Raw genomic sequence first — 22,773 nt, forward strand, 5'->3', positions numbered from 1 at the left:
TTGATCTGCTGTTCTTCATGCCCTGACTCGGCCACACCTCCTGGTTTCCAGGCAAAGGGAAACACCTTTACCTTGCCAGAAGCCAGCCAGTCTGTGTTTACACTGGGTGAACCTGCTGGAATCATGCTGGCCCCAACTTAGACACAACATCCGTGAGGGTATCCCAGTGCCCTTTGCAATTAGGTTAGCTCTCTGTTATCCACATCCCGTTTTCCCAGTCAGATGGATTGAGTTATCCAGCATTTGAGTTAAGCTCCTCACCAGGCACTGAATCAAGTTGCTTCGTGGTTCAGTCGTGTCCAACTCTTTGAGACCCCATGGACTGCAGCACACCAGGCTTCCCTGTCTTTCACCATCCCTGGGAGTTTGCTCAGACTCATGTCCATTGAGTCGGCAATGCCATCCAACCATCTCATCCTTGTTCAAGTTGCTTATGAGCATCTAACTTCAAGTTTACATCAACCCTAGAAATGAGGTATTAATAGTTTCCCCACCTTACATAGCAAGAAGCTGCTTGTCTCAGATTTGGTATACAATGAATGTATTCTATGACTGGGGCTTATGTAAATATCTTGTCCAGACTCACATAGCTAGTTATGTTAAGGGTAAAATTCTCAAGACTTGTACTGTCAGTAATAGCATGATCACCAATCTATGCTGGGTCTGCTTTCCCGCTATCTGACTATCCTCCCCTCTAGAATGTTACATAAGAGCTTATAACTTTTTTCAAAGAACTTCTAATTCTTATTAGCCACATGAAGAACATGGTGATATCATTCTCATGGAATAGATTAAGGAACCAGAGACTCAGGAAGTTAGGCCACTTTCCCATCTTCTCACAGTCTGTAACTGTCACTGTGGGATTTGAACTCAGTCCAACTGATGCCAAAGCCCAGAAGCGACTTGGGTGAAGCCAGAAAGGTTGCTTCATTCACATGGGGTGAGGACTATCTGAGCTCCAGTCCCCATTGGTTCAGGTCATGTCCTTCCAGCTCTCTTCCCCAGTGGAGTGGGTCATAGTTGCTGGATGCTTAAAATGGATACCCTCTCCTAGTTGCTGGGCTGCCAGGCCATCATACTTTCTTTCCTCCTCTGTTAATCTAAGCAGTATTACCATTAACCCCCACAGTTTCTCATAGATTTTCAGCATCCCTCAGAGTCCAGCTACCCTCTGGGAAGTTCTCCCACACTCAGCCTGGTGATGTCATGTTTATTCCTGACTGCACCACTCTTTCAAGTCTAATTCAGGCCATTGGCCTAGTGACAGCAGCAGCTCGGACTGGTTTAGGTTATCTACCTAACACTCCCTATCCAACAGCTCCAAGAAGGGAGCCTCCCCCTCTGTCTTCTTTAAGAACTGGTCCCAGGGACTTCCTGGTGGTCCAGTGGTTAAAATTCCCCGTGCTTCCAATGCAGGGGGCACAGGTTTGATCCCTGGTTGGGGAACTAAGATCTCTCATGCTGTGTGGCAAAAAAAAAAAAAAAAAGAACTGGTCCCAGGACATAGTGGTCTTTGTTGGGGGAGGCCTCCCACCCCCATGATGTCCATGGCTTAATCCCTGGGGTCTGGTTAATATGTTACATTACATGGCAAGGGGGAATTAAGGTTGCAAATGATATTAAGGTTGTTAGTTAAAAGTCCTTAAAATAGAGAGGTTATCCTGGATTATCTCGTTTGGTCCAGAGTAATTACAGGAGTCAAATGTGGAAGATGGAAACTCAAGAGTCACTGGCTTTGAAGATGAAAGAGGGTCATGAGCCTCATGAGCCAAGGAATGCAGGCAGCCCGAAAGCTGGAAAAGACAAGGAAATGGATTCTTCCTAGAAAGGAATGCAATTCTGCCAATACCTTGATTTTAGTTAATAAGACAGAATTCCAGTCTCCAGAAGTGTAAGATAATACATTTGTATTGTTTAGAGCCTCTAAGTCTGTGGTAATTTGTTAGACCATTAGTGGAAAATTAATATACCTCCCCACTCTATTTATAACTGCCCCTTTCTCCCCCCATGGGGATCTGATCACCCTGAGTGGGAGATGAGAGTGTGAGACCAAGCTCAAGTTGAAGCCTGGGACAATGAGAAGCCTGTGTTTTAATGTTCTGACATACTTGCTGAAAACTGCTGGTCTGGGGCGGAGGGTAGTTTTAAGGAAAAATGAGAAAAATAAGAACCAGGCCAAGTTTCTCAGCGTTTATTCACCCTGATTCCAGTAACAGCCTCCACATTTTTAGAGTTCCACACCTTATCTACTGTTAGGAAAGTGGTTCTGGGGGAGTTGGTTCTAGCCCATCCTTAAATTACCTAGGTGATTTAGGGCTTGATCAATCATCACTGACATCCCTTTGGCCATAGTGACTAGTTTACGCTAGCCATGTGACTCAGTTTGGGCCAATGGGAACCAAGCCCAGGGCTCTGTTCTCTTATTGTGTGGAGGGAAGGGCTCTCTCCCCTGGACCGAAATCTGGAAGAATGCAGTTCTGGATCCAAAGGCGATGCTCTCTCAGCATGGAATCGCAGAAGAAGTGGAACCAAAGGTCAGAGGGAGATATTGAGTCCTGATGACATCGTTTGAATCCTGGACTTTGAAGTTATGTGAGCCATTAAATTCCTCCCCCCCCCCTCAGTTTTTTAGGATATAGTTGGTATACAGCACTGTTTAAGGTGTAGAACATAATGATTTGACTTAAATTTATTGTGAAACAATTACTACAATAGGTTTGGTCAATATCCATCATCTCATATAGATACAAAAAAAATTTTATTTTCCTTCTGATGAGAACTCTTAGGGTCTACTCTCTTAACAACTTTCAGATATACCATACAGCAGTGTTAACTTTGGTCATCATGTTATACTTTACCTCCCTAGTATATATTTATCTTATACCTGGAAATCTGTATATTTGATCAGCTTTATCCAACTTCCCTCTCCTCACCCCGCAATAAATTCCTTTCCTGCTTAATCTAGTTTGAATGGAGTCTTTTTTTGTATATGTAACCAGTTTTGTTTACTTCATATAAACTTAACTACAAAAGACACAATGAAATGGGCATTTTAAAAATTATACCAAAGCACCATCATGTTAGCCTTTGGAAGTTTAAATATTTATTATACTGTGGAGTGGGTCTTCTGTTGTTTGCATCAACAATACACCCTGAGTGTTTCCCCCCAGAATTTATGAAAAAATTCAAAATACAGCAACCTGAGTAGTTTTTGATCAGTGACCCCCATGATCAGAGGCTCTTTTTCAGGCAAAGTAGAGGATGGATTGGGGAGAGAAAGATTAGAAGCCAGTCTTGGAGGAGGTTCACATCCTAGTTTAGGAAAACTGACAACCAGAACAAGAGCAGGGATGAAAAAGACATGGAAGCAGATTCACCTGGAATCAACTGCCTGGATGGGTAAAGGTGGATGCACATGTTTTTAGCTTGGTCACCTGGATGGGTAGTCAAGGTGATCCTGGAGATAAGAAACACGAAGGGGTGACAGAAGTTGAGACAGTGCCGAGTTCTGGTGGGACATTTGGGGAAGACTATCTAGCAGCAGTTTTATATTCAGGCTGAAGATAGGAGGTGAGTTGGTCATGAAGGAAAGGTAGTAAGTGAAGTTACCAAAGCCGCTGCTGCTACCCTGCCCGTATTACATACACTGTGTCATTACGGATGCCAATTTGTTGGGTTCCACTTATGCCTGTTGAGGGCAATTGAGGTATAGTTTATGTATAATATTGTAAGTTTCAGGTATACAAATAGTGATTCACAATTTTTAAAGGTTATATGCCATTTATAGTTATTATGATATTTGACTGTATGTCCTGTGTTGTACTATATATTCTTGTAGCTTATTCATTTTAGATATAGTAGTTTGTACCTCTTAATCTCTTACCCCTATCTTGCCCTTCCCCTTTTCCTTCTCCCCCACTGGTAATTTGTTCTGTATATCTGAGTCTTTATTTTTTGTATATGCATTGGTTTGTTTTATTTTTAGATTCCACATATAAATTAAATCATACAGTATTTGTCTTTTACTTATTTCACTTAGTATGATACATTCCAAGTCCATTCTTATTGTTGCAAATGGCAATATTTCATTCTTTTTTTTATGTCTGAGTAGTATTCCATTGTGTGTGTATGTGTGTGTATCGGAACTTTCCCAATGGCTCAATGGATAAAGAATCTGCCTGTAATGCAGGAGACACAGGAGACCGGAATTCAATCCCTGGGTCAGAAAGATCCCTTAGAGAAGGAAATGACAACCCACTCCAGTATTCTTGCCTGCAAAATCCCACGGGCTACAGTGCAAAGGGTCGCAAAGAGTAGAACATGACTGAGCGACTGAGCACACAGCATATATGTGTGTGTGTGTGTATATATATATATATATATAGGCTCACATGTTCTTTATCCATTCATTTGTTGATGAGCACTTAGGTTGCTTCCACATCTTGGCAATTGTAAATAATGCTGCTATGAACATTGGGGTGCATGTATCTTTGCAAATTATTGTTTTCATTTTTTTCAAATAAATACTCAGGAGGGAATTGCTGGGTCATATGGTAGTTCTATTCTTAGTTTTTTTGAGAAACCTCTATACAGTTTTCCATAGTGCCTGAATGAGTTTATATTCCCATCAACAGGCAGTCTTGGTTTTGAAGTCCCTCTTACCCCATATAGTGTATGGCCTGATGAGTTTAAGTGAATACATGAAAAGAGTATTGAAAATGGAAATTTGGGGGACCCTCTCTCTGACTAAGAAAGCCCTGGAAAAATGTGTCCCAAGGAAGGGGACTGAGGAGTTGTTAGGTGGGAGGAGACTATGGTGGAACCCAAATGAAAGAGGTTGGAAGCCAAGGGAGGAAAGAATTTCAGGGAAAGTGTGTATCTCTTTCCCACCATCCAAGGACTCTGATACAAGTTGAGAGAAGGCAACATGATCTTCAGTTGTACCACATGTCCCCTCCCTGTTATCGCTGTGCTTGACAACTGGGAAGGAAATCAGATACAATCACAAGCCTGGTGCTGACACAAAAGGGTAACTGGTTACACTGTTTATAAAGTCAGAAGCTGAGGGAACACCAAGTGTAACTATGGGGCATTAAGTGCAATACAGAGGCCAAAGCTTTCCCTGTAAGACCACATCTAGTTCTCACCCCTTGGCAGCTCAGCCCATTTTTCTGTTCCCCCACTGGATACCCAGGGAGGGCTAAGCCAAGATTCAGGGTTGCTCTGAAATAAAGGTGCATGCATTCTAGAGATGGGATGCCAGAAAGACTCCTTTAGTCAATTTATGGGGGACCTAGTGTATCAGAGTCCATACTGAATGCTGGGTTTCCTGCCTTCTATTCTCACAGCCAGGAAAGCATAGACAGGGATAAGGGGTAGCAATGGGAGAGAAATGGTAGTCTTCATTCTAGTAATGAGGGCTTTCTAGAACATGAGGGGATTCAGCAATTGCTTGAAGTCTTTAGAAGAGAGATGATGCCTGTGTGGCCAAGGCGGGGAGGATACAGGTGGTAAGAAGAGGGTCTGAAGGGCAGGATTGGGGAGGAGGAAAATGAGACAGACTAGTGGGAGATGGACGCTGGGGGCAAGGTTCATGGGGCCTCTAGGACTCTCCAGGAACTGGGTGAAGAGACTCTACCCCTGGACACTTAGGCTCTTGTGCTGGACTGTTTGCAACAGGTGTGCCCTTTGCAATGGGTGCCACCCAGGTTGTCAGGATGGAAGATACGGTTAATATTCCTGTTGACAACAGAACTTTTACACCCCTATTTCTCATTTAATGCCCACAAAATCCCTCTAAGGAGTAAAGCAGAGACTCACAAAATGACGGTTCCTGTAAAAGAAGTGGTGGAGCCAGGGAACTGAGTCCCAAGTCCCCCAGAAGTAAAAAGTCGTGATCATTGCCCCTTATCCCAGGGTAGGGAAATAGTAGGACTGGAGTCTGTGCTGTCTGACTGCCTAGAAACCTAACTAGGCTTACAGGCCTATTGAGAGAAGACATGGGACATCCTCACCGGATTGGACTAAGCAAAACAAATCTTGACTTTCACGGCCTGGGAAGGGGTAGGAAGAGGAAAGACTCCTAAGAGTCAGGAGACCTGTGTTCCAGCTTGTCTGTGCCGCTTGCTTGCTGTGTGAAAGTCACTGAATCTCTCCCCACCTCAGTTTCCTCCTCTGTAAAATGGGATAATAGGACCTACCTCCTAGGGATAACAATGTGAGGACTCAACAAGATAATGCATACAGAGTGTTTAACACAGCACAGTGCACATTCTAAGAGCTCAGTAGCTTTATAGTTTACTATTGTGTGCATGCATGCTAAGTCACTTCACTTGTGTCCAACTCTGTGAGACCCTATGGACTGTAGCCCACCAGGCTCCTCTGTTTATGGGGTTCTCCAGGCAAGAATACCGGAATGGGTTGTCATGCCCTCCTCCAGGGAACCTTCCCCACCCAGGGATCGAACCCGCGTGTCTTCAGTCTTCCGCATTGGCAGGCGGGTTCTTTACCACTAGCGCCACCCGCGGAAGCCCATATTTTACTATTAACAGTACAAGGAGGTTGGGCCGCTTGGTTGCTCTCTCAGGGTCTGGTGCGTGTGACCTGAATCCTGGTGCCCACAGCAGCTCGAGGTGGGCGTGTCCCCTCTTGGCTCACAGTCCAGCTTCAGGGAGTTCCAGGTCGTGCCACCGCCCTCTCCTTATCTGTCTCAGCTGTGCATCCAGTCACATGACAAGGCTTGAAGGAGGCACTGAGCTCTCTTCATTCTCCGAATTAATAGGAAGGAGGGTGGAGAGGACGGGAAGCTCTCAGAAGAACAGTTGATTTGAACTGAAGTGACATTAAGCCTTCGTGGAGGTGAGAGTCAGGAATTCAGGCAACCTGCCCCGTTTTTTTGGCTAGCGTGCACATCCTCTGTTTGATCCTTAAGGGCAAAGGCCCATAACAAATATGGCGGCGACAGCCTCAGGCTCCAGCACCTGCCTGAACTGCGGTCCCAGGAGCCGAGCGGAGCCAATCGCTGGGTAGGGGCGGAAGAAGAGGCTGGAGAAGCTACAGGCGGCCCGCGCGCAGGCGCACTGGCTGGCAGCTGGCTCCCGGCAGCCGTGGGATTAGGCTTCGCGTGCCACAATTGCGGTGAGCGGCTGGCCGGCGGCAGGGGCTAGGGGGCAGCGGGCCGGACTGTGGGCCAGTCAGACACAAAGGACACACGGAGGGGGACAGGAGTGCTGTCTGCTCTGGGAGTCCTGGGGGCTGTCTTCGGGGGTTCCTGAAGTGATCTGGTTGTGGATTGAGAAAGTGCTTGGGTCAGGGTGGGAAAAGCTTGAGCTCAAGGGGTGAGGATGGAATTCTTGCAGAGGGGACTCCCTAGAGTCGCCGGCAGCTTTAGGCCGGGATCCATTTCATTAACATAATGGCCTTCAACCCTGGTGATGTAGTAGAACCTATAGGGGAGCTTTAAAAGAACACCGATGCTGGGCCCCTTCTCTAGAGATTCCAATTTATTTAATTGGTCGGGAGTGAGGCTGGGCCTTGGTTTGATTGAGCAGCTCCTCGGGTGATTTTAATGTGCAGACAGGCTGGAGAGCCACCACATGGTTCAGCACCATGGTTGATCCCAGACTCCTCTGTGGCTTGGAACGGGTGGGTGGTCTTGGGGTGAAGTTACTGACCCTCCAAGGAAATGGTCCCAACTCCCAACAGGGTGAAATTGACTTCTAGCCTAAGAAAGAGGATGGGCCCATTAGTCACTGCATGGAAAGTGGGCACCCTTCCAGGGTGGGCCTCCTCAACAGCCCTGCCAGGGGTTGTGGGAAGACTGAACAGGGAGACAAAGGGGATGTGAAACAGGAAACTCAGCAGACAATTCGAAGGTCACCTTGTTGAAAAAAGGACACCCTTAATATTTGCATAGGGTTTTATACCTTTAAAATTCATTTAATACCCCCTGGGGACAGACAGGGAATGGAATTTTTCTCCCGCTTTGCAGATACAGGAATAAACTAGTTAGTGAATAGCTAGTTAGTGATAAGGTTCAGACTTGCAGGGCTCCCAACTCCAAATAATGCTTACTAGTAGATTTTTCCCCTCCATACTAATTGCTTCTCATACAGTCTGCAGTCCTTCGGGAGCCCCTCACCCCAGGGGGCCCTATCTGGCCCCCTTGGTTTTCTCTCCCAAGTTTATCAGCTCCCTGCCCACCATAGGCTGGTTCAAAGAGCAGGGAGCTACTCTTGTTTCCGTGCTTTTCTAGTTATTTCCCAGGAGCCCGATGGGGTGAAGAGGGGAGCATTTTTGAAAGATGCGGGGGGGGATTCTTCTAAAAATCTTTTTCTGTCACCCGGGCACCCCAGTGGCCCCCACGCCCCTTTCCGTTGTCCTCAGGAGACTTATCTTGTGTGTGGTTTCCAAGCCCTTCCTAATCTGGTGTCTTTCTGTCCTGAGCTCACTCTCCATATTGTATCAGTTTTCCTTAGCACCTGGTGAAGGCTTAATAAATGTTACATTTTGTTATTATCACTGTTCCTCTTTGTTCACCTGTTGCCTTGCTGTCCACGTTTCACATCAGGCTTTCCCAGGTTGCTTCTTTCTGACTTCCACAGTCAAGCAGAATGAAGAGCTGAGGGGGACAGTGGGATATGGGGGTGTCACTCCTCCTATGGCTGCTTTTTCCCCCCTTGGGCTGGGGATGTCCATATGAGCCTTTTAGGGGCAAGTTGACCCACTGGGTATTAATTAAAAGGCCAATATGTGGTGAAGGAGCCTGGGGGAGGCTAGAGGTAGAAATCAGGGGTAGGTCTGACCTGGCCCCGCCCATAAGGAGCTTGGAGGCTGGAGAAGGGTTAGGGAGACCTTTGGATCCTGATGGACGGAGGAGCCTGATGGGCTGCAGTCCATGGGGTCGCTAAGAGTCGGACACGACTGAGCGACTTCACTTTCACTTTTCACTTTCATGCATTGGAGAAGGAAATGGCAACCTACTCCAGTGTTCTTGCCTGGAGAATCCCAGGGACGGGGAGCCTGGTGGGCTGCCGTCTCTGGGGTCGCACAGAGTCGGACACGACTGAAGCGACTTAGCAGCAGCAGCAGCAGCAGCAGCAGCACAGAGGATTCAGCCAAGGAACCTGAAAAAGGGAGAGAACATCTAACTTGGTGTTCTTGAGAAGGTTTGTGCCACTGAACTGGCCCTTTCTCAGATAAGCAGGATTTGATAATGATTGTGATGGGCAAAGTGATGTGAGAAATGCTGAGGGTTTTTCCTTTTTTTTTTGCTCAAAAGCATCTGTTTTCAATCTTGGCTCCAGCACTTAATAGCTCTGTGATTTGGGGCCAGTTACTGATCCTTCAGAGTCTTGGTTTCTTCACTTATAAGATAAGGATAGAAATAGTAACAAGTTATAAGGATACATGATGATAGGTGTAAAAACCAGGCATATCTTATATGCCTGAGAACTGGTATGTAGTTATATCTAGAGTGTTTTAGGTGGAAGGAACAACATGAACTAAGGTTGGAGGTGGCATTCAAAAAAGAATTTGAAAGATGGTAGGATATTCCAGGCAATGAGAAGCATCAGTGTTTCGTACTGAAAAGACAACTTCAATCCTCAATCTGCCAGAAGACACAGACTGAAATCCTTTAGAGATCATAAAGCCAAACTTCAGAGAAGTGAAAAAAAGGAATAGTTACATTTTACTGAGGGTCTTCTAAATGCCAGGCACTAGGCTTGGTGCTTTATATACCTTTATGCGTTTCAGCCCCACAGCAATCTAAGAGGTTGGCTTAGATCCCCACTTTATAGATGGGGAAACTGAGGCCCCGAGGGAGGGAGTGGCTGGCTCAAGGTCGCACTACTGGGACCATACCGGCTGTCGCTGTGGGGGATGGGCTGTGGAGCCTCCAGCAGTCTCTCTCTCATGGTGTCAAGGTAAGGGTGGAGCTGGTTGCAGGTTACAGGACATCTCAGTCACATTATACAGCTAGGCTAGTATGGGCCCCAAGCTGTTCCTTCCCAAGAGAGCCAGGGCTGTTGCTCTCTGTGGGGGTGGATTGGGGGTGGTGTTTTGCGGAAAGTTTTCACTTTCGTCTCAGGTTCAAAGGATTTGTTAACAAAATAATCCTCTTGTTATATATGAATAAATAATACCAGTATTTATTAGAGAATTATCTAACTTACTTTTGATATACTAACATTAAAAGAAACGAGAGAGAAACAGCAGAGGATACATCACCAAATTGAGTTTTGACCAACATCCAGACTCAGATAGCATTGGTAAGTCCCATGACACAGCACAGCTGGAGTCCCAGTTGTGAAAAGATCCCAGGCATCCCATCCGCTTTGTGGGTGAGACTTCAAAAATTGCAGTTCAGAGTTCCCGCTCATAATCCCTGGACGCAGACTGATAATCATCATCAGTCTGTGAGCAAAAGCAGCTCTGGTTTTATGTTAATGCTGTTTGTTTTGTCATGTAAAACGTGGAATGTTGTTAAGCCTGGGACTTGGTTGGTCAGAGCCACTCTATGGGTTCAACAATTTCAAGATTTGTCCCCTATCTTATCTATGGTGCCACAAAGCTTCCACTCACAGCAGGCAGTCAAGGCACTTACAGTCAGGGCAGTATCCAGGCAGGTTAGAAGCAAGGTCAGAGACCTGGTCTGCCTTGTCTCTGAAGCCTAAACAGGACTTTTTATTTAATTTCCCTAACAGGTGGGACTTCCCTGGTGGCTCAATTGGTAAAGAATCTGCCTGCAATTCAGAAGACCCATGTTTGATCCCTGGGTCTGGAAGATCTCTTGGAGAAGGAAGTGGCAACCCATTCCACTACTCTTGCCTGGGAAATCCCATAAACAGAGGAGCTTGGTGGACTCTAGTCTATGGGGCTGCAAGAGTCAGAAACAACTTAGTGACTAAACCACCAACAGGTGGGGAGGGCTAGCAGAGGAAGAAGTTACTGATGGAGCAATACCATCTGGAATAGAAACCGTTGAGTGCCCTGCATGCTCCTCCCACAGCTCTGTTTCCTGGGCAAAGGCTTACCTGGGCAGGGTGCTTTGCCTCTAGATCTAGTCCATGGTTTACGGGTTTGTCTCTGGTACCCCCTGAACACTGTATATGCTCCTGCTTCTTGCAGGCCCTCCTCCTCTGACTTTACCTTTTGTGCTTTTTTTCCTCCTCAAACTCCCTTGCCACAAGAAGGACCTGATTACCTGCATATTCCCCTGCTCTTACTCTGATCTAAGTGAGCCTAAGCAAAAGCCAGTTTCTCCGCATATTTCTGTCGGTGCTCTAATACTCCCTTTGTTTGTTGGTAATCAGTCACTAAGTCACGTCTGACTCTTTTTGACCCCATGGACTGCAGCATGCCAGGCTTCCCTGTCCTTCACTATCTCCCGAAGTTTGCTCAAACTCATGCCCACTGAGCCTGTGATGTTATCCAACTGTCTCATCCTCTCTTGCCTCCTCCTGCCCTTAGTCTTTCCCAGCATCAAGGTCTTTACCAATGAGTCGGCTCTTGGCATCAGGTTGCCAAAGTATTGAAGCTTCAGAATCAGTCCTTCCAATAGATATTCAGGGTTTATTTCCTTTAGGATTGACTAGAATTGATACTTTCGAATTGTGATACTGGAGAAGACTCTAGAGAGTTCTTTGGACTGTAAGGAGATCAAACCAGTCAATCCTCCTTGCATTCCTGTAAAGATAGGCACTTACTTTCATTTTGCAAGTGAGGAAACCAAGGTTCAGACAGGCTCAGACCTTACCTGTGGGTACAGTTAGTAGGAAGTGCAGTTGAGATTTAAAACCAAGCTCTCTTGATGGCAAAAGTCATACTTTTTCCATCTCACCACACTTTGAGGTTTTCCTCTACTGTTGTCCCAGGGTGGGTGCAGGGAGCTGGCGGCTGGCGGCTGGCAGCTGGGGGCCTTGCCTATAGAGTCCACCTTCTCCAGTAACCAGGGCAGGTCACTGGACATCTGGGTAGGGCACCAGGAGGCTTCACTCCCTCTGGACAAAGGCTTTCGAGGTGAGGGAGGGGAGTTCTGAAAGGCCCTGGGGAATCAGAGGAGGTGACCTGAGTTAAGGGTAAAAGCAGACGCATACACTGTGCTTTATAGGCTCAAAGCACCTTTAGGTGAATCCCCATCTCATCCTGGTGTGGTGGATATGGACGGTCTGGGAGGCTTGATAGTGATAGTCTGTGAAGTTCCGGTGCTCACTGCACTTACTGTGCTCACTATGTCGAAGTATCTTCTCATTGACTGCTGACCCTAGCCTTAGGAAGGTTGGCTTCATTGTGCAATTCAGGAAACAGACATGGAGGGGTTAACCAAATTGCTGCAGGTCACATGGGTAGGAAATGGAGTTGGGCCTTTGGAGACCTCCACTTGTGCCTTCTTTCCACAACATTGCTTGGGAAAGTGCCAAGGAAACTTTCAGGGTGATGGATATATTCCTGATCTCAACTGTGACAGTTTCACAGGCATACACGTGCCAAAACTGATCAGACTATACACTTTGAATATATGCAGAGTATTATTATCTAGGGAAGGGTTCTTTTTTCCATTCTCTCTCTCTCTTTTTTTGTTTTTTGGTTGTACCACGTGGCTTGCAGGATCTCCGTTCTCCAGTCAGGGATTGAAACCAGGCTACAACAGTGAAAGCCTGGAGTCCTAACCCCTAGGCCACCAGAGACTTCTCCATTGTGCAGATTACTGTATGTCAGTTATACCTCAATAAGTCTGTGGGAAAAAACAATATTTCCCACCAAATACTTCTTCGGGGGCTTAAAGGCCCCATGGATATCGTCCTGCTTTTGGACAAGGCGGGACCCTTTTGGCCAGGGAGAGATTCTCACAGACTTAGTGGCTGCTTTCAGGAAGTTCGGGCTTCCCAAGTGGTGCTAGTGGTAAAGAACCCGCCTGCCAATGCAGGAGTTGTAAGAGACGCAGGATCAATCCCTAGGTTGGGAAGATTCCCCTGGAGGAGGGCATGGCAACCCTTTCCAGTATTCTTGCCTGGAGAATCCCCATGGACAGAGGAACCTGGCAGGCTACAGTCCAAAGGATCTCATGAGTCGGACACGACTGAAGTGACTTAGCATGCACACCTTCAGGTAGTTTTGGCCATTCCTCCTTCTTCCTCCATCACTAAGATGTGGACTGGCACAAAGCTGGCACGGGGGTGGGAGGCTGCATACTGACCTCTTGAGTGACCACCTCAGCTTCCAGTGAGTCTGAGAGAGACCCTGTGAGAGTCCCTCCTTGTTCTCCCTGCAGAGCCTCTATCTCCTCAGCCAGTCACTCCCACAGCAAGGATGGCTGAGTCCAGAGATGGAGGTAGAGGGTGAGAACACAGGCCCCATGCTGGCGAACCCCACCGTCAGGTTGGAGTGCGGGCAGGTGGGAGAATGTGTGCAGGGCTGGAGGCACAATGAGGGACGAGGAGTTGGAGTTCTAATGGCCATGGCACCTGAGGAACAGGTGAGATGGAAACGAAGATATGTGGAGGGCGCTTCTGGTAGCAGGGGCCCTTGAGAACAAAGGCCTGGCCAGAGAAGATGGAGGCTTGAAGGTCCGTGGGAAGCTGGGCTGGACTGGCCAGGAGAGGCTGGACTATAGAGGCCCTTGAAGGCTGGGCATGGAAGCAGAGCCCTGGGGACTCATGGGGCAAGAGCAAGACCTGTCGGGGGCGGGTCACCACTTAGGGACTGAGTCTGAGTTGGTTCTCCAGGGCCTGACTCTAATAGGGAAACAGGAGTTTCTGTTCTGCATATGTGTGTGTAAGGATGCAGACATGTAAATGAGGCCTGTGGGTAGGCTTGGGTCACGAGGGCTTCAAGAGGAGATAGCCTCTGAGGAGGTGCATAAGTTTTAGGGCTGCCGAAACAAATTGCCACAAACTAGGTAGCTTAACTCCAGTACTCTTGCCTGGCAAATCCCATGGACGGAGGAGCCTGGTAGGCTGCAGTCCATGGGGTCGCTAGGAGTCAGACACGAATGAGCGACTTCACTTTCACTTTTCACTTTTGTGCATTGGGGAAGGAAATGGCAACCCACTCCAGTGTTCTTGCCTGGAGAATCCCAGGGACGGGGGAGCCTGGTGGGCTGCCATCTACGGAGTCGCACAGAGTTGGACATGACTGAAGCGATTTAGCAGCAGCAGCAGCAGCAGGTAGCTTAAAACAACCTCACAGTTCCTGGAGGGTGGAAATCCAGCATCGGGGCACCAGCAGGGTCATGCGCCCTCTGGAGGGAGCCTCTAGGAAAGCATCCTCCCTTGCCTCCGCCTGGCTGTCTTGTGCTACCTGCAATTCTTTGTGTTCTCTGGCTCATAGCTGCATCACTCAGATTTCTGCCTTCATCTTCACATGGCTGTCTTCCCTTTCTCTGTGTCTGTGTCTGTGTCCAGATTTCCTTCTCCTTATGAGGACAGCAGTCCTTAGGTTAGGGCTCACCTCAATTCAGACCTCATCTTAATGTGTTACATCTGTAAAGCTCTTTCCAAATAAGATCACACTCAGGTGCTGGGGGTTAGGGCTTGAACCTATCTCTCTGGGGCTAATTCAACTAGCTACAGGGAGTTTGAGAGAAGAAAGCCCCTATAGCTTCCCTCTGGTGAGCGGAGAAGGCGGGTGGTCAGACAGGCACACATGGGATTATGTTTCTGAAAAGAGAACAACAACTTTGAATCTAAAAAAAGAGACAGATAGACTTAATGCCTGGCTGCTTAAAGTGTGGTCATGGCCCAGCAGCATCGGTGCCCCCTGGGAGCCTGTTAAAAATGCAGAATCTCAGATTCCACTCCACACCTGTGAAGGTAAAAACCTACATTTGAGCCAAGTCCCCAGGTGACGTGGAAGCACATTACAGTATGAGAAGCACTGCTGTAATAAGAATTGGATTTTTATCTCCTTTTAAATCCATGGTCAGTCTGGCCTGCTGGTCTCTGCACGAGCTGGCCTGGTCCGGAGCAGGCCTGTGTGTTGTCCTTTGTTCTTTCAAGTAACACGTCCTTGAGTTTCTCTCCCGTGTGTTGACGCTGCCCACGTACTTGACCTTTGTGGAGAGCATCGGGCTTGTTGAGCCAGTCCCTTTGTTGTGTTCCTGGGCTATGTCCAACTTTTGGCTGTTTTTAGATGTTGCTGCTGTGAACAACTCTGTACATGTTCTCTTGGGGTTAGTTCCTTAAGGTGGGGTTTCTGGAATCAAAGTGCATGGGCAGTTGTGGACTCTTACCATATCGTATCACTCTTATATCCCTATGAAACCTGACATCACGGCAGGTCTCTCCATTCTACCCAGCACCCCACAGTAATCCAGTTTGGGAGGTCAAGTGGCAAAAAAAAAAAAAAAGGCTTTGGAGCCAGACAGGCCAGGGTTCAAGTCTGCTACTTTTATGCTGTGTGACCTTGGGCAAATGACTTAACCATCTCTGAGCTTGGGGTTGCTCTCCTATAATATTGGAACAGTGCTGTAAACTTTGTATGGGTTTTATAAAGATGATAATGATACCACCAATATTTATTGAGCACTTTCTGTGAGTTACCTCATTTAATCCTTTTATTCTTCTGAGTAGCCATGATCACCCACTTTTCCCTTTTACAGAAGAGAAAACTGAGGTTGGGGTTAACTAGCTTGCCCGAGATTCTACTGTAGGCACAGTGTGTGCCCAGGCCCAGGGCTGTCAGGTTAGAATATGGATGAAAGAAGATGCCCTAGCATGCGACCTGACTCTGCACTTGCTAGCTGTCTGCCTTCTCTTCCCACGCCTTTATCAGTTTCCTTTTACTCCCTAATAGTGGTATGTAGTCCAGCATTGTTTTAGCTGGTGATTCCCACTGGCGATTCCCCAGTTTTGTGTGCAAACTTTCTCCCAGTGAGATGACTCAGAGGTCTGGGGTTAGGAGCAGGGGTGGCTCTGATCCCTGCAGCTAACTGGCTCCTTCTTCCCCAGGGACAAGTATGGCCAGAATGCCCATGGCCATGGGCGCACCTCAGTGCTCCTGGGGCTGAGGCTGGGCTGGCCGCCATGAGGCTGGGTGGGCCCTGGGCCTGGCTGCTGGGCCTGCCCACGGCTGTGGTCTATGGCTCCCTGGCCCTCTTTGTCTCTGTCCTGCACAACGTGTTCCTGCTTTACTACGTGGACACCTTTGTCTCAGTGTACAAGATCGACAAAGCTGCCTTCTGGGTTGGAGAGGTAGGCCAGCACTGGGGCAGTCAGCCCGGGTGGGAGCTGGGCAGATGGCAGGGCAGGGTCCTACCCAGGCAGGAGCAGAGGGTAAGCTGGCTTGCCCACTAAGATTCAGCAAGAAAAGGTAGAGCTGGAGGCCTCAGTGGGGATTATGCCAACTCTCCCGTCCTCTGTCCTGTGAGCCAGGCACTGTATGCACACTTATAATATATTCACATGTATTTATCAGCAGTGCCCTGGATGGTGGGAGTTTGATGGGGGCAGTGGCTGTGGGTTATGGCAGAGGGACTGACCTGAGCACCTGTTTGCAGGCAGGAAAGCTGGCATCATCTCTGAGGGGTGGCGAGCAGGCTGGGGTGGGGAAAGCCCTGGAGAGGACGCCGCCTGGAGCCCACCTACCCGTCTCCCCTCTGCCCACAGACCGTGTTTCTCCTCTGGAACAGTCTCAACGACCCCCTCTTCGGCTGGCTGAGTGACCGTCAGTTCCTCAGCTCCCAACCCCGGTTTGTTTCCTGGGGAAAGCTCAGGACTGGTCCTTTCCCACCTCCCCCTCCCCAGGGCTGGAGGACCGCTGCCTGTGTGTGGGGTGGGGAAAGAAAGGGAAACCACTGCCAGCCGTTGGCTGGGCCTTCTCATTTCCTGAGTTCAGGCAGGGAGTGGGGCCTGCCAGGGCTGCCAGGGCATCTCCCAACAGCCCCCCTCTCCCTGGCAGGTCAGGTGCTGGGCTCTCCTCACGGGCTGTGGTGCTGGCACGGGTGCGGGCACTGGGCTGGCATGGGCCGCTGCTGGCACTGTCGTTCCTGGCATTCTGGGTGCCCTGGGCGCCTGCTGGGCTGCAGTTCTTGCTGTGCCTGTGCCTCTACGACGGCTTCCTGACGCTCGTAGACCTGCACCATCATGCCTTGCTGGCCGACCTGGCTCTCTCAGCCCACGACCGCACCCACCTCAACTTCTACTGCTCCCTCTTCAGCGCGGCCGGCTCCCTGTCTGTCTTTGCCTCCTACGCCTTCTGGAACAAAGAGGACTTCTCTTCCTTCCGCGCCTTCTGCCTGGCGCTGGCCACTGGCTCTGGGCTGGGCTTTGTGGGGGCCGCACGGCTGCTGAGGCGGCGGGTTGAGGCGGCCGGCAGGGAGCCAGGGTGCCCAGCCATGGCTGTGAATGACGGGTGAGTGGCCAGCACTCTGCTGGGCTTGATTGCCATGCTGGGGCTCCTGGCTGATGGATGGCTGCCTGGGGTGGGTGATGTCTCTGGCCCAGCTTAAGCTGTTCTTGATTCCCCTCTGCCCCGTAGCCTATGTGAAGAAGAGCTGCTTGTGGGCGGCGAGGAGGCGGGTAGCATCACCTTGGGCCAGTACCTCCAGCAGCTGGCACGCCACCGGAACTTCCTGTGGTTCGTGGGCATGGACTTGGTGCAGGTATGGGAGCAATGCCCATTCATAGGATGGCTTCAAATGCCTCACTCAAGGGAACCACCTTCCCAGAAGCTGGAAAATCAGTTCTGGCCTTGCCTGAGGCTGAGCCGCTGAATGGCAGGAATACAAGTTGGGTAGTTAGAGACCTGGATTCTCACTGCATCTGAGCTCCTAACTCCCTATGTGCTCTTAGGCCAGTCTCTCTCTTTTGGGGCAGCCATGTTCTCACCTGCAACATGCGTATAGAAGAGAGGTGCTCCCTTGGGGACTTTTTTTTGGCCACTCTGCAGGGCATATGTGGACTTCCCTGATGGCTCAGTGGGTAAAGAATGTGCCTGCAATGCAGGAGACACGGGTTCGATCCCTGGGTCAGGAAGATCCCCTGGAGTAAGAAATGGCAACCCAACTCCAGTATTCTTGCCTGGAAAATTCCATGGACAGAGGAGCCTGATGGGCTATAGTTCATGGGGTCCCAAAGAGTCGGATGTGACTAAGCACACACAATGCTTAGAACACTTTTGTATAATTGTATTTTTGCAGGGCATGTGGGATCTTAGTTCCCCAACCAGGGATCAAAACCACACCCCCTGCATTGGAAGTAGAGAGTCTTAATCACTGGAACACCAGGGAAGTCCCTGAGGACTCTTTTTAAAACACCACAGGCCAGACCTAGAACATATGTAGTATATAAGCCAGCAAAATTTAGAAACACATTGTTTTTGTGTCATTAAGCTTGTTTTAGCATTGAAAAGTTTTACAAAAGAAAGCTTTCAGTTGTTTTAATGGTGATGTTATCATTCCTTCTAACTTTTATAGATAAGCATAGGAGTTTGGTTTTAGGTTTTGTTCTGGTATGGTCCATGCTGAAGGACATGGGACTAGACGCCGCTCTGGCTCCTGCTGCTGCCCACCCCCGCCCCACCCCTGTTGGTTTTCCCTCTGTTCCTGGCTCCCCTTCACCCCGCCTCCCCAGCCTCCTTAGTGTCCCTATTGGCTGTTCCTGGCTCCCCCTTCACCCCGCCTCCCCAGTGCCTGCCCAGCCTCCTTAGTGTCCCTATTGACTGTTCCTGGCTCCCTTCACCCCGCCTCCCCAGCCTCCTTAGTGTCCCTATTGGCTGTTCCTGGCTCCCTTCACCCCGCCTCCCCAGCCTCCTTAGTGTCCCTATTGGCTGTTCCTGGCTCCCTTCACCCCGCCTCCCCAGCCTCCTTAGTGTCCCTATTGGTTGCAGGTCTTTCACTGCCACTTCAACAGCAACTTCTTTCCCCTCTTCCTGGAGCATCTGTTGTCAGACCACATCTCCCTCTCCACGGGCTCCTTCCTGTTGGGTGAGTGGGTACCTTGTGCTGGCCAGAAGGACAGAGGCTTGCACCCCAGAACCCCTAGACTGACTGCAGATACAGCCACCTCCCAGCTGGGGCCCAGGTGGCAGAGGGCAGAATCTGCGCTGGGGTTGCACCTCCAGCCCCCAGCCCCACCCTCACTCTGTTTTCCAGAGGAAGGGAGGGAGCTTCTGCGAGTTTGAGTGGGTAGGGTTGCCCTCATGGTGGTCCTCTTGATAGTCATGCCACCTAGCGGTAATGCGGCGCAGTAGCTCGTTCACAAGGACGACTACTCTCCTGACAGGCCTGGGAACGTGTCTTGACTGTGCATCTTCCCTGTGTGGCCTTGGGTGTGTTTTATTTCATCTTTTTGGGTCTCCATTTATCTGTAAGGTAGAGATAGTACTTACCTTAAAGGGTTGCGAGGACTAAATAAAAGGATGTGGAAACTTAGCACACCGCCTGGACCGAGTTAGTGCTGAATCAGTGCAAACTTTGATTTCTGATGGTTAAAATGTGGGCAGTTGTGGAGGTTGTGGCAGCGCCCCTTGATAAGGCCACGTTCCCTTCCCCAGGCATCTCCTACGTCGCTCCCCACCTCAACAACCTCTACTTCCTGCCCCTGTGCCGGCGCTGGGGTGTCTACGCCGTGGTGCGGGGGCTCTTCCTGCTCAAGCTGGGCCTGAGCCTGCTTATGCTGTTGGCTGGCCCCGACCACCCCGGCCTGCTCTGCCTCTTCATTGCCAGGTAGACGCTGCCCCTCCCTCGCCCCCACACCTGTGTCCCCCCACCCCCACCCCGCTTCATTCTTACCCGTTCTCTCTCGCCGGCAGCAACCGTGTTTTCACAGAGGGCACCTGTAAGCTGTTGACCTTGGTGGTCACGGACCTGGTGGATGAGGACTTGGTGCTGAATCACCGCAAGCAGGCAGCCTCAGCGCTTCTCTTTGGCATGGTGGCCCTGGTGACCAAGCCAGGCCAGACCTTTGCTCCGCTGCTGGGCACCTGGCTGCTCTGCTTCTACACAGGTGAGGGCCCAGGGCCTGGCATGGTGCTCGAGGCTCCAGGGAGCACAGCATACCTGGTGTATCTGCTGATGAGCCTGGGACCTGGGTCGAGTGAAGCAGAGAGAATGACAACCAGCCATGACAGAGGCTGGGCCTGGGCTGCCCCTGGCTGCCACCCCTCCCCTGCCTGTCCCTATGTGGGCAGAGGAACTGGGTTCCATCTTTTAGTACTTCATTTATTCACCAAATATGTATGGGATACCTTCTCTGCCAGGTGGTGTTCTAGGTGCCTCTAGGGAGAGAGATAACAAAATAAGACAGATAAGGTCTTTGCCATCATGGACCTTATATTCTATGTTGGGGTGGGGTGGGGTCGACACTAAACAGCTAAACAAGAGAAGAGCAGGCAGTGATAAGTGCACTGGTAAAAGTATCATTGTGGCTAAGAAGCTACTCTGTGTGGTCCGGAAGGACCCTGAGGAGATGGCACCCAGGATGTGAAATGAATGGTGAGGATTTAGTCTAGAAAGATCTCAGCAAATCACAGACAGGCAGAAAACAAAGTACAGGAGCCCAGGTTATCAGGAATGGTTTGGATTGGCATTTCCTCCTCCGGAGGATCTTCCTCACTCAGGGATCGAACCCCAGTCTCTTGCATCTCCTGCACTGGCAGATGAGTTCTTTACCACTGCAACATTGGGGAAGCCCAGGAGTGGTTTGGAGATGAGGCTGAAAAAGTGAAGAGGGGCTCTGTAGATCAGGGCAGGGTTTGGATTTTATTCTCAGTGAAGCTCTTAGGAAGGTTTTAAGTAGGGCAATGGCCTAGTCTGATTTACATTTTTTAAAGTTCACTCTGTCTGCTGTTTGGAGAATGGACTGTAGGGAGGCTGTGGCAAAAGTGATGGAGGCTTGGAGCAGGCGGTGCTGGGGGCTGAAAAGAAGTGTTTGGTTTGGGCTGTGTTTTCGAGTTGGGAGGTGAAGGATTGGCTCTTGGGGAGTGGTGAAGCTAATTGAGGACTCTAGGAAGACTTTGGTTATTGGGGGGATAGTGGTGCCATTCCGAAAGAAGGAATGGGGGAGAAGCAAATTTGGGTGCGGAATTGAGAGTTGGGGTTTGGATGTGTCCATGTGACATCTGAGATGAGGCGCTGTGGACTCTGGAGGCCAGGGCTGACCTGTTCTTTCTGTGGGCTCTCTTGTCCTAGGTCATGATCTCTTCCAGCAGCACCCCCCGGCCCCTGTGGGGAGTGCTCAGCCCTGGCCGGAGCCCCCGGCTCCACCCCCGGCACAGGCCCCGCCGCTCCGCCAGGGCTGCTTCTACCTGCTGGTGCTGGTGCCCATCGCCTGTGCTCTGCTGCAGCTGTTCACTTGGTCCCAGTTCACGCTGCACGGGAGGCGCCTGCACGTGGTCAAAGCCCAGCGCCAGAGCCTGTCACGGGCCCAGACCCTGGACGTTAAGATGGTGTGAGGGGAGTGCAAAGCCACCCTGCTGAGGACACTACCTGTAGCCCTGGGGGCGCCAGCCCTGTGTCCTGCTCTTCTGCCTCCCTGGGGTCCTGCCTGGAGGACAGATGGCAGAGTGGGAGCATTTGGGGCTGAGCCGGAGTGTCACTGGGGTCTAAGTTCCTGCATGACTGTCTGGCCCAGCTTGGGCAAAGGCTGGGCTGTGTGTGTGCTCAAGGACCTGCTTCCTCCTCTAGAGCAGAAGGAAGAAGAGGACCGAGAAGGGTGGGGCCCACACTGTGGTCACATGGGGTTGCTATGGGTATGGAGGCCATTCCTCCTACCCAGCCGGGGCTGGCGTCCTGTGGGCTCTGGAACCACTTTTGCCTGGTCAGGACTGGGAGTCCTACCTGCCCCTTCCAGTGATTTGTCTCAGAATTCTCTGCTTCAGCCGCACCTGGAGTAGCATGCCCCAGCTGCTGCAGGGCGCCCCTGAACCCCAAATGACCTCTCAATGAGGTTCATCTCATCACAGATTGATTAAAGCCAGTCATTTCTATTTCCATTCCTGGAGTCTATGCTGTGTATGGGAATGGTGGGCTGGAGAACAGGATTTCTTAATAAGAGCAGCCTGAGAACATTTTCAAAGATGAGTGGGGTAGGGCGGAGGGGACGCTGCATCAGGTTCACTGAGGTAGTGGGGAGAGCCTGCAGACGGTAGCCTCATGGGCCCCTGGGAGCCAAACAGCTTTCAGGCCTGTGGTCATAGCCCCATTGCGTTTCCCATGTACCACTGCTGGAGGTGGTGGGCAAGGAGTGGCCACTTCTAGGCTAGAGATCCTTGGAGTCACAGGGATCTTCCAAAGATGACTTAAAAATTTTTTTTTATTTACCGTGAGACTGGGACTAGAAACCTCGGCTTTAGGCCGGCGTTTCTGTCTGGGCTCTATAGACATTTGGGGCTGGGGAGTTCTTTAATGTGGATGGCCTCTGCCTACTAGATGTCAGTTGCATCTCTCCCCAGTCATGACGACCAAACACCTCCAGACAGTGCCAAATGTGTCCCGAGAGGCAAACTGACCTTAATTGGGAACCACTGCCCTAGACCAATGGTTATCTGAAGGTCTGCATCACAGTTAAGAATGTAGTCTAGTGCTATATTGCCTGGGTTCAAATTCTAGCTAACAAAGGGCAGATTTGGGAGAAATTACATAATCTCTCTGTGGCTCTATTTCGTCATCTGTAAAGTGAGTAACAAACATACTTGCATTTTAGTTGTTGCGAGAATCAAATGGTTAACACTTGTAAAGTGCCTAGCAATTCCCACCCCTAACTGCTCAAGTATACAGGTTTAAAATGGAGAAGTGATTAATCAGAATATCTGAGCATAGACCCCGGGAACTGC

The 22,773-nt window shown here is 49.8% G+C and overlaps 1 protein-coding gene across 9 annotated transcripts; it reads left to right on the forward strand.

Annotated features, from left to right (window-relative positions):
• The first annotated feature begins 6,635 nt into the window (after window positions 1-6,635).
• On the forward strand, window positions 6,636-21,933 carry MFSD13A (major facilitator superfamily domain containing 13A). Of its 9 annotated transcripts, none has more exons than XM_061403275.1 (11): window positions 6,877-7,137; window positions 10,199-10,271; window positions 10,707-10,921; window positions 15,951-16,193; window positions 16,608-16,690; window positions 16,900-17,352; window positions 17,479-17,602; window positions 18,829-18,925; window positions 19,495-19,666; window positions 19,753-19,946; window positions 21,131-21,933. In XM_061403275.1, exons 4-11 carry the CDS (start codon window positions 16,026-16,028, stop codon window positions 21,391-21,393), a joined length of 1,554 nt encoding a protein of 517 aa, XP_061259259.1. In that variant the 5' UTR covers window positions 6,877-7,137; window positions 10,199-10,271; window positions 10,707-10,921; window positions 15,951-16,025; the 3' UTR covers window positions 21,394-21,933. The 9 variants fall into 9 exon arrangements, with proteins under 9 accessions (XP_061259258.1, XP_061259262.1, XP_061259259.1 ...); XM_061403277.1 differs by having other exon boundaries at window positions 10,707-10,804; XM_061403274.1 differs by lacking the exon at window positions 6,877-7,137 and adding an exon at window positions 6,636-6,858 and having other exon boundaries at window positions 10,707-16,193.
• The last annotated feature ends 840 nt before the right edge of the window (window positions 21,934-22,773 follow it).

This window comes from Bos javanicus, chromosome 26 (genome assembly GCF_032452875.1).
Source record: "Bos javanicus breed banteng chromosome 26, ARS-OSU_banteng_1.0, whole genome shotgun sequence".
Taxonomy (NCBI): Eukaryota; Metazoa; Chordata; class Mammalia; order Artiodactyla; family Bovidae; genus Bos; species Bos javanicus.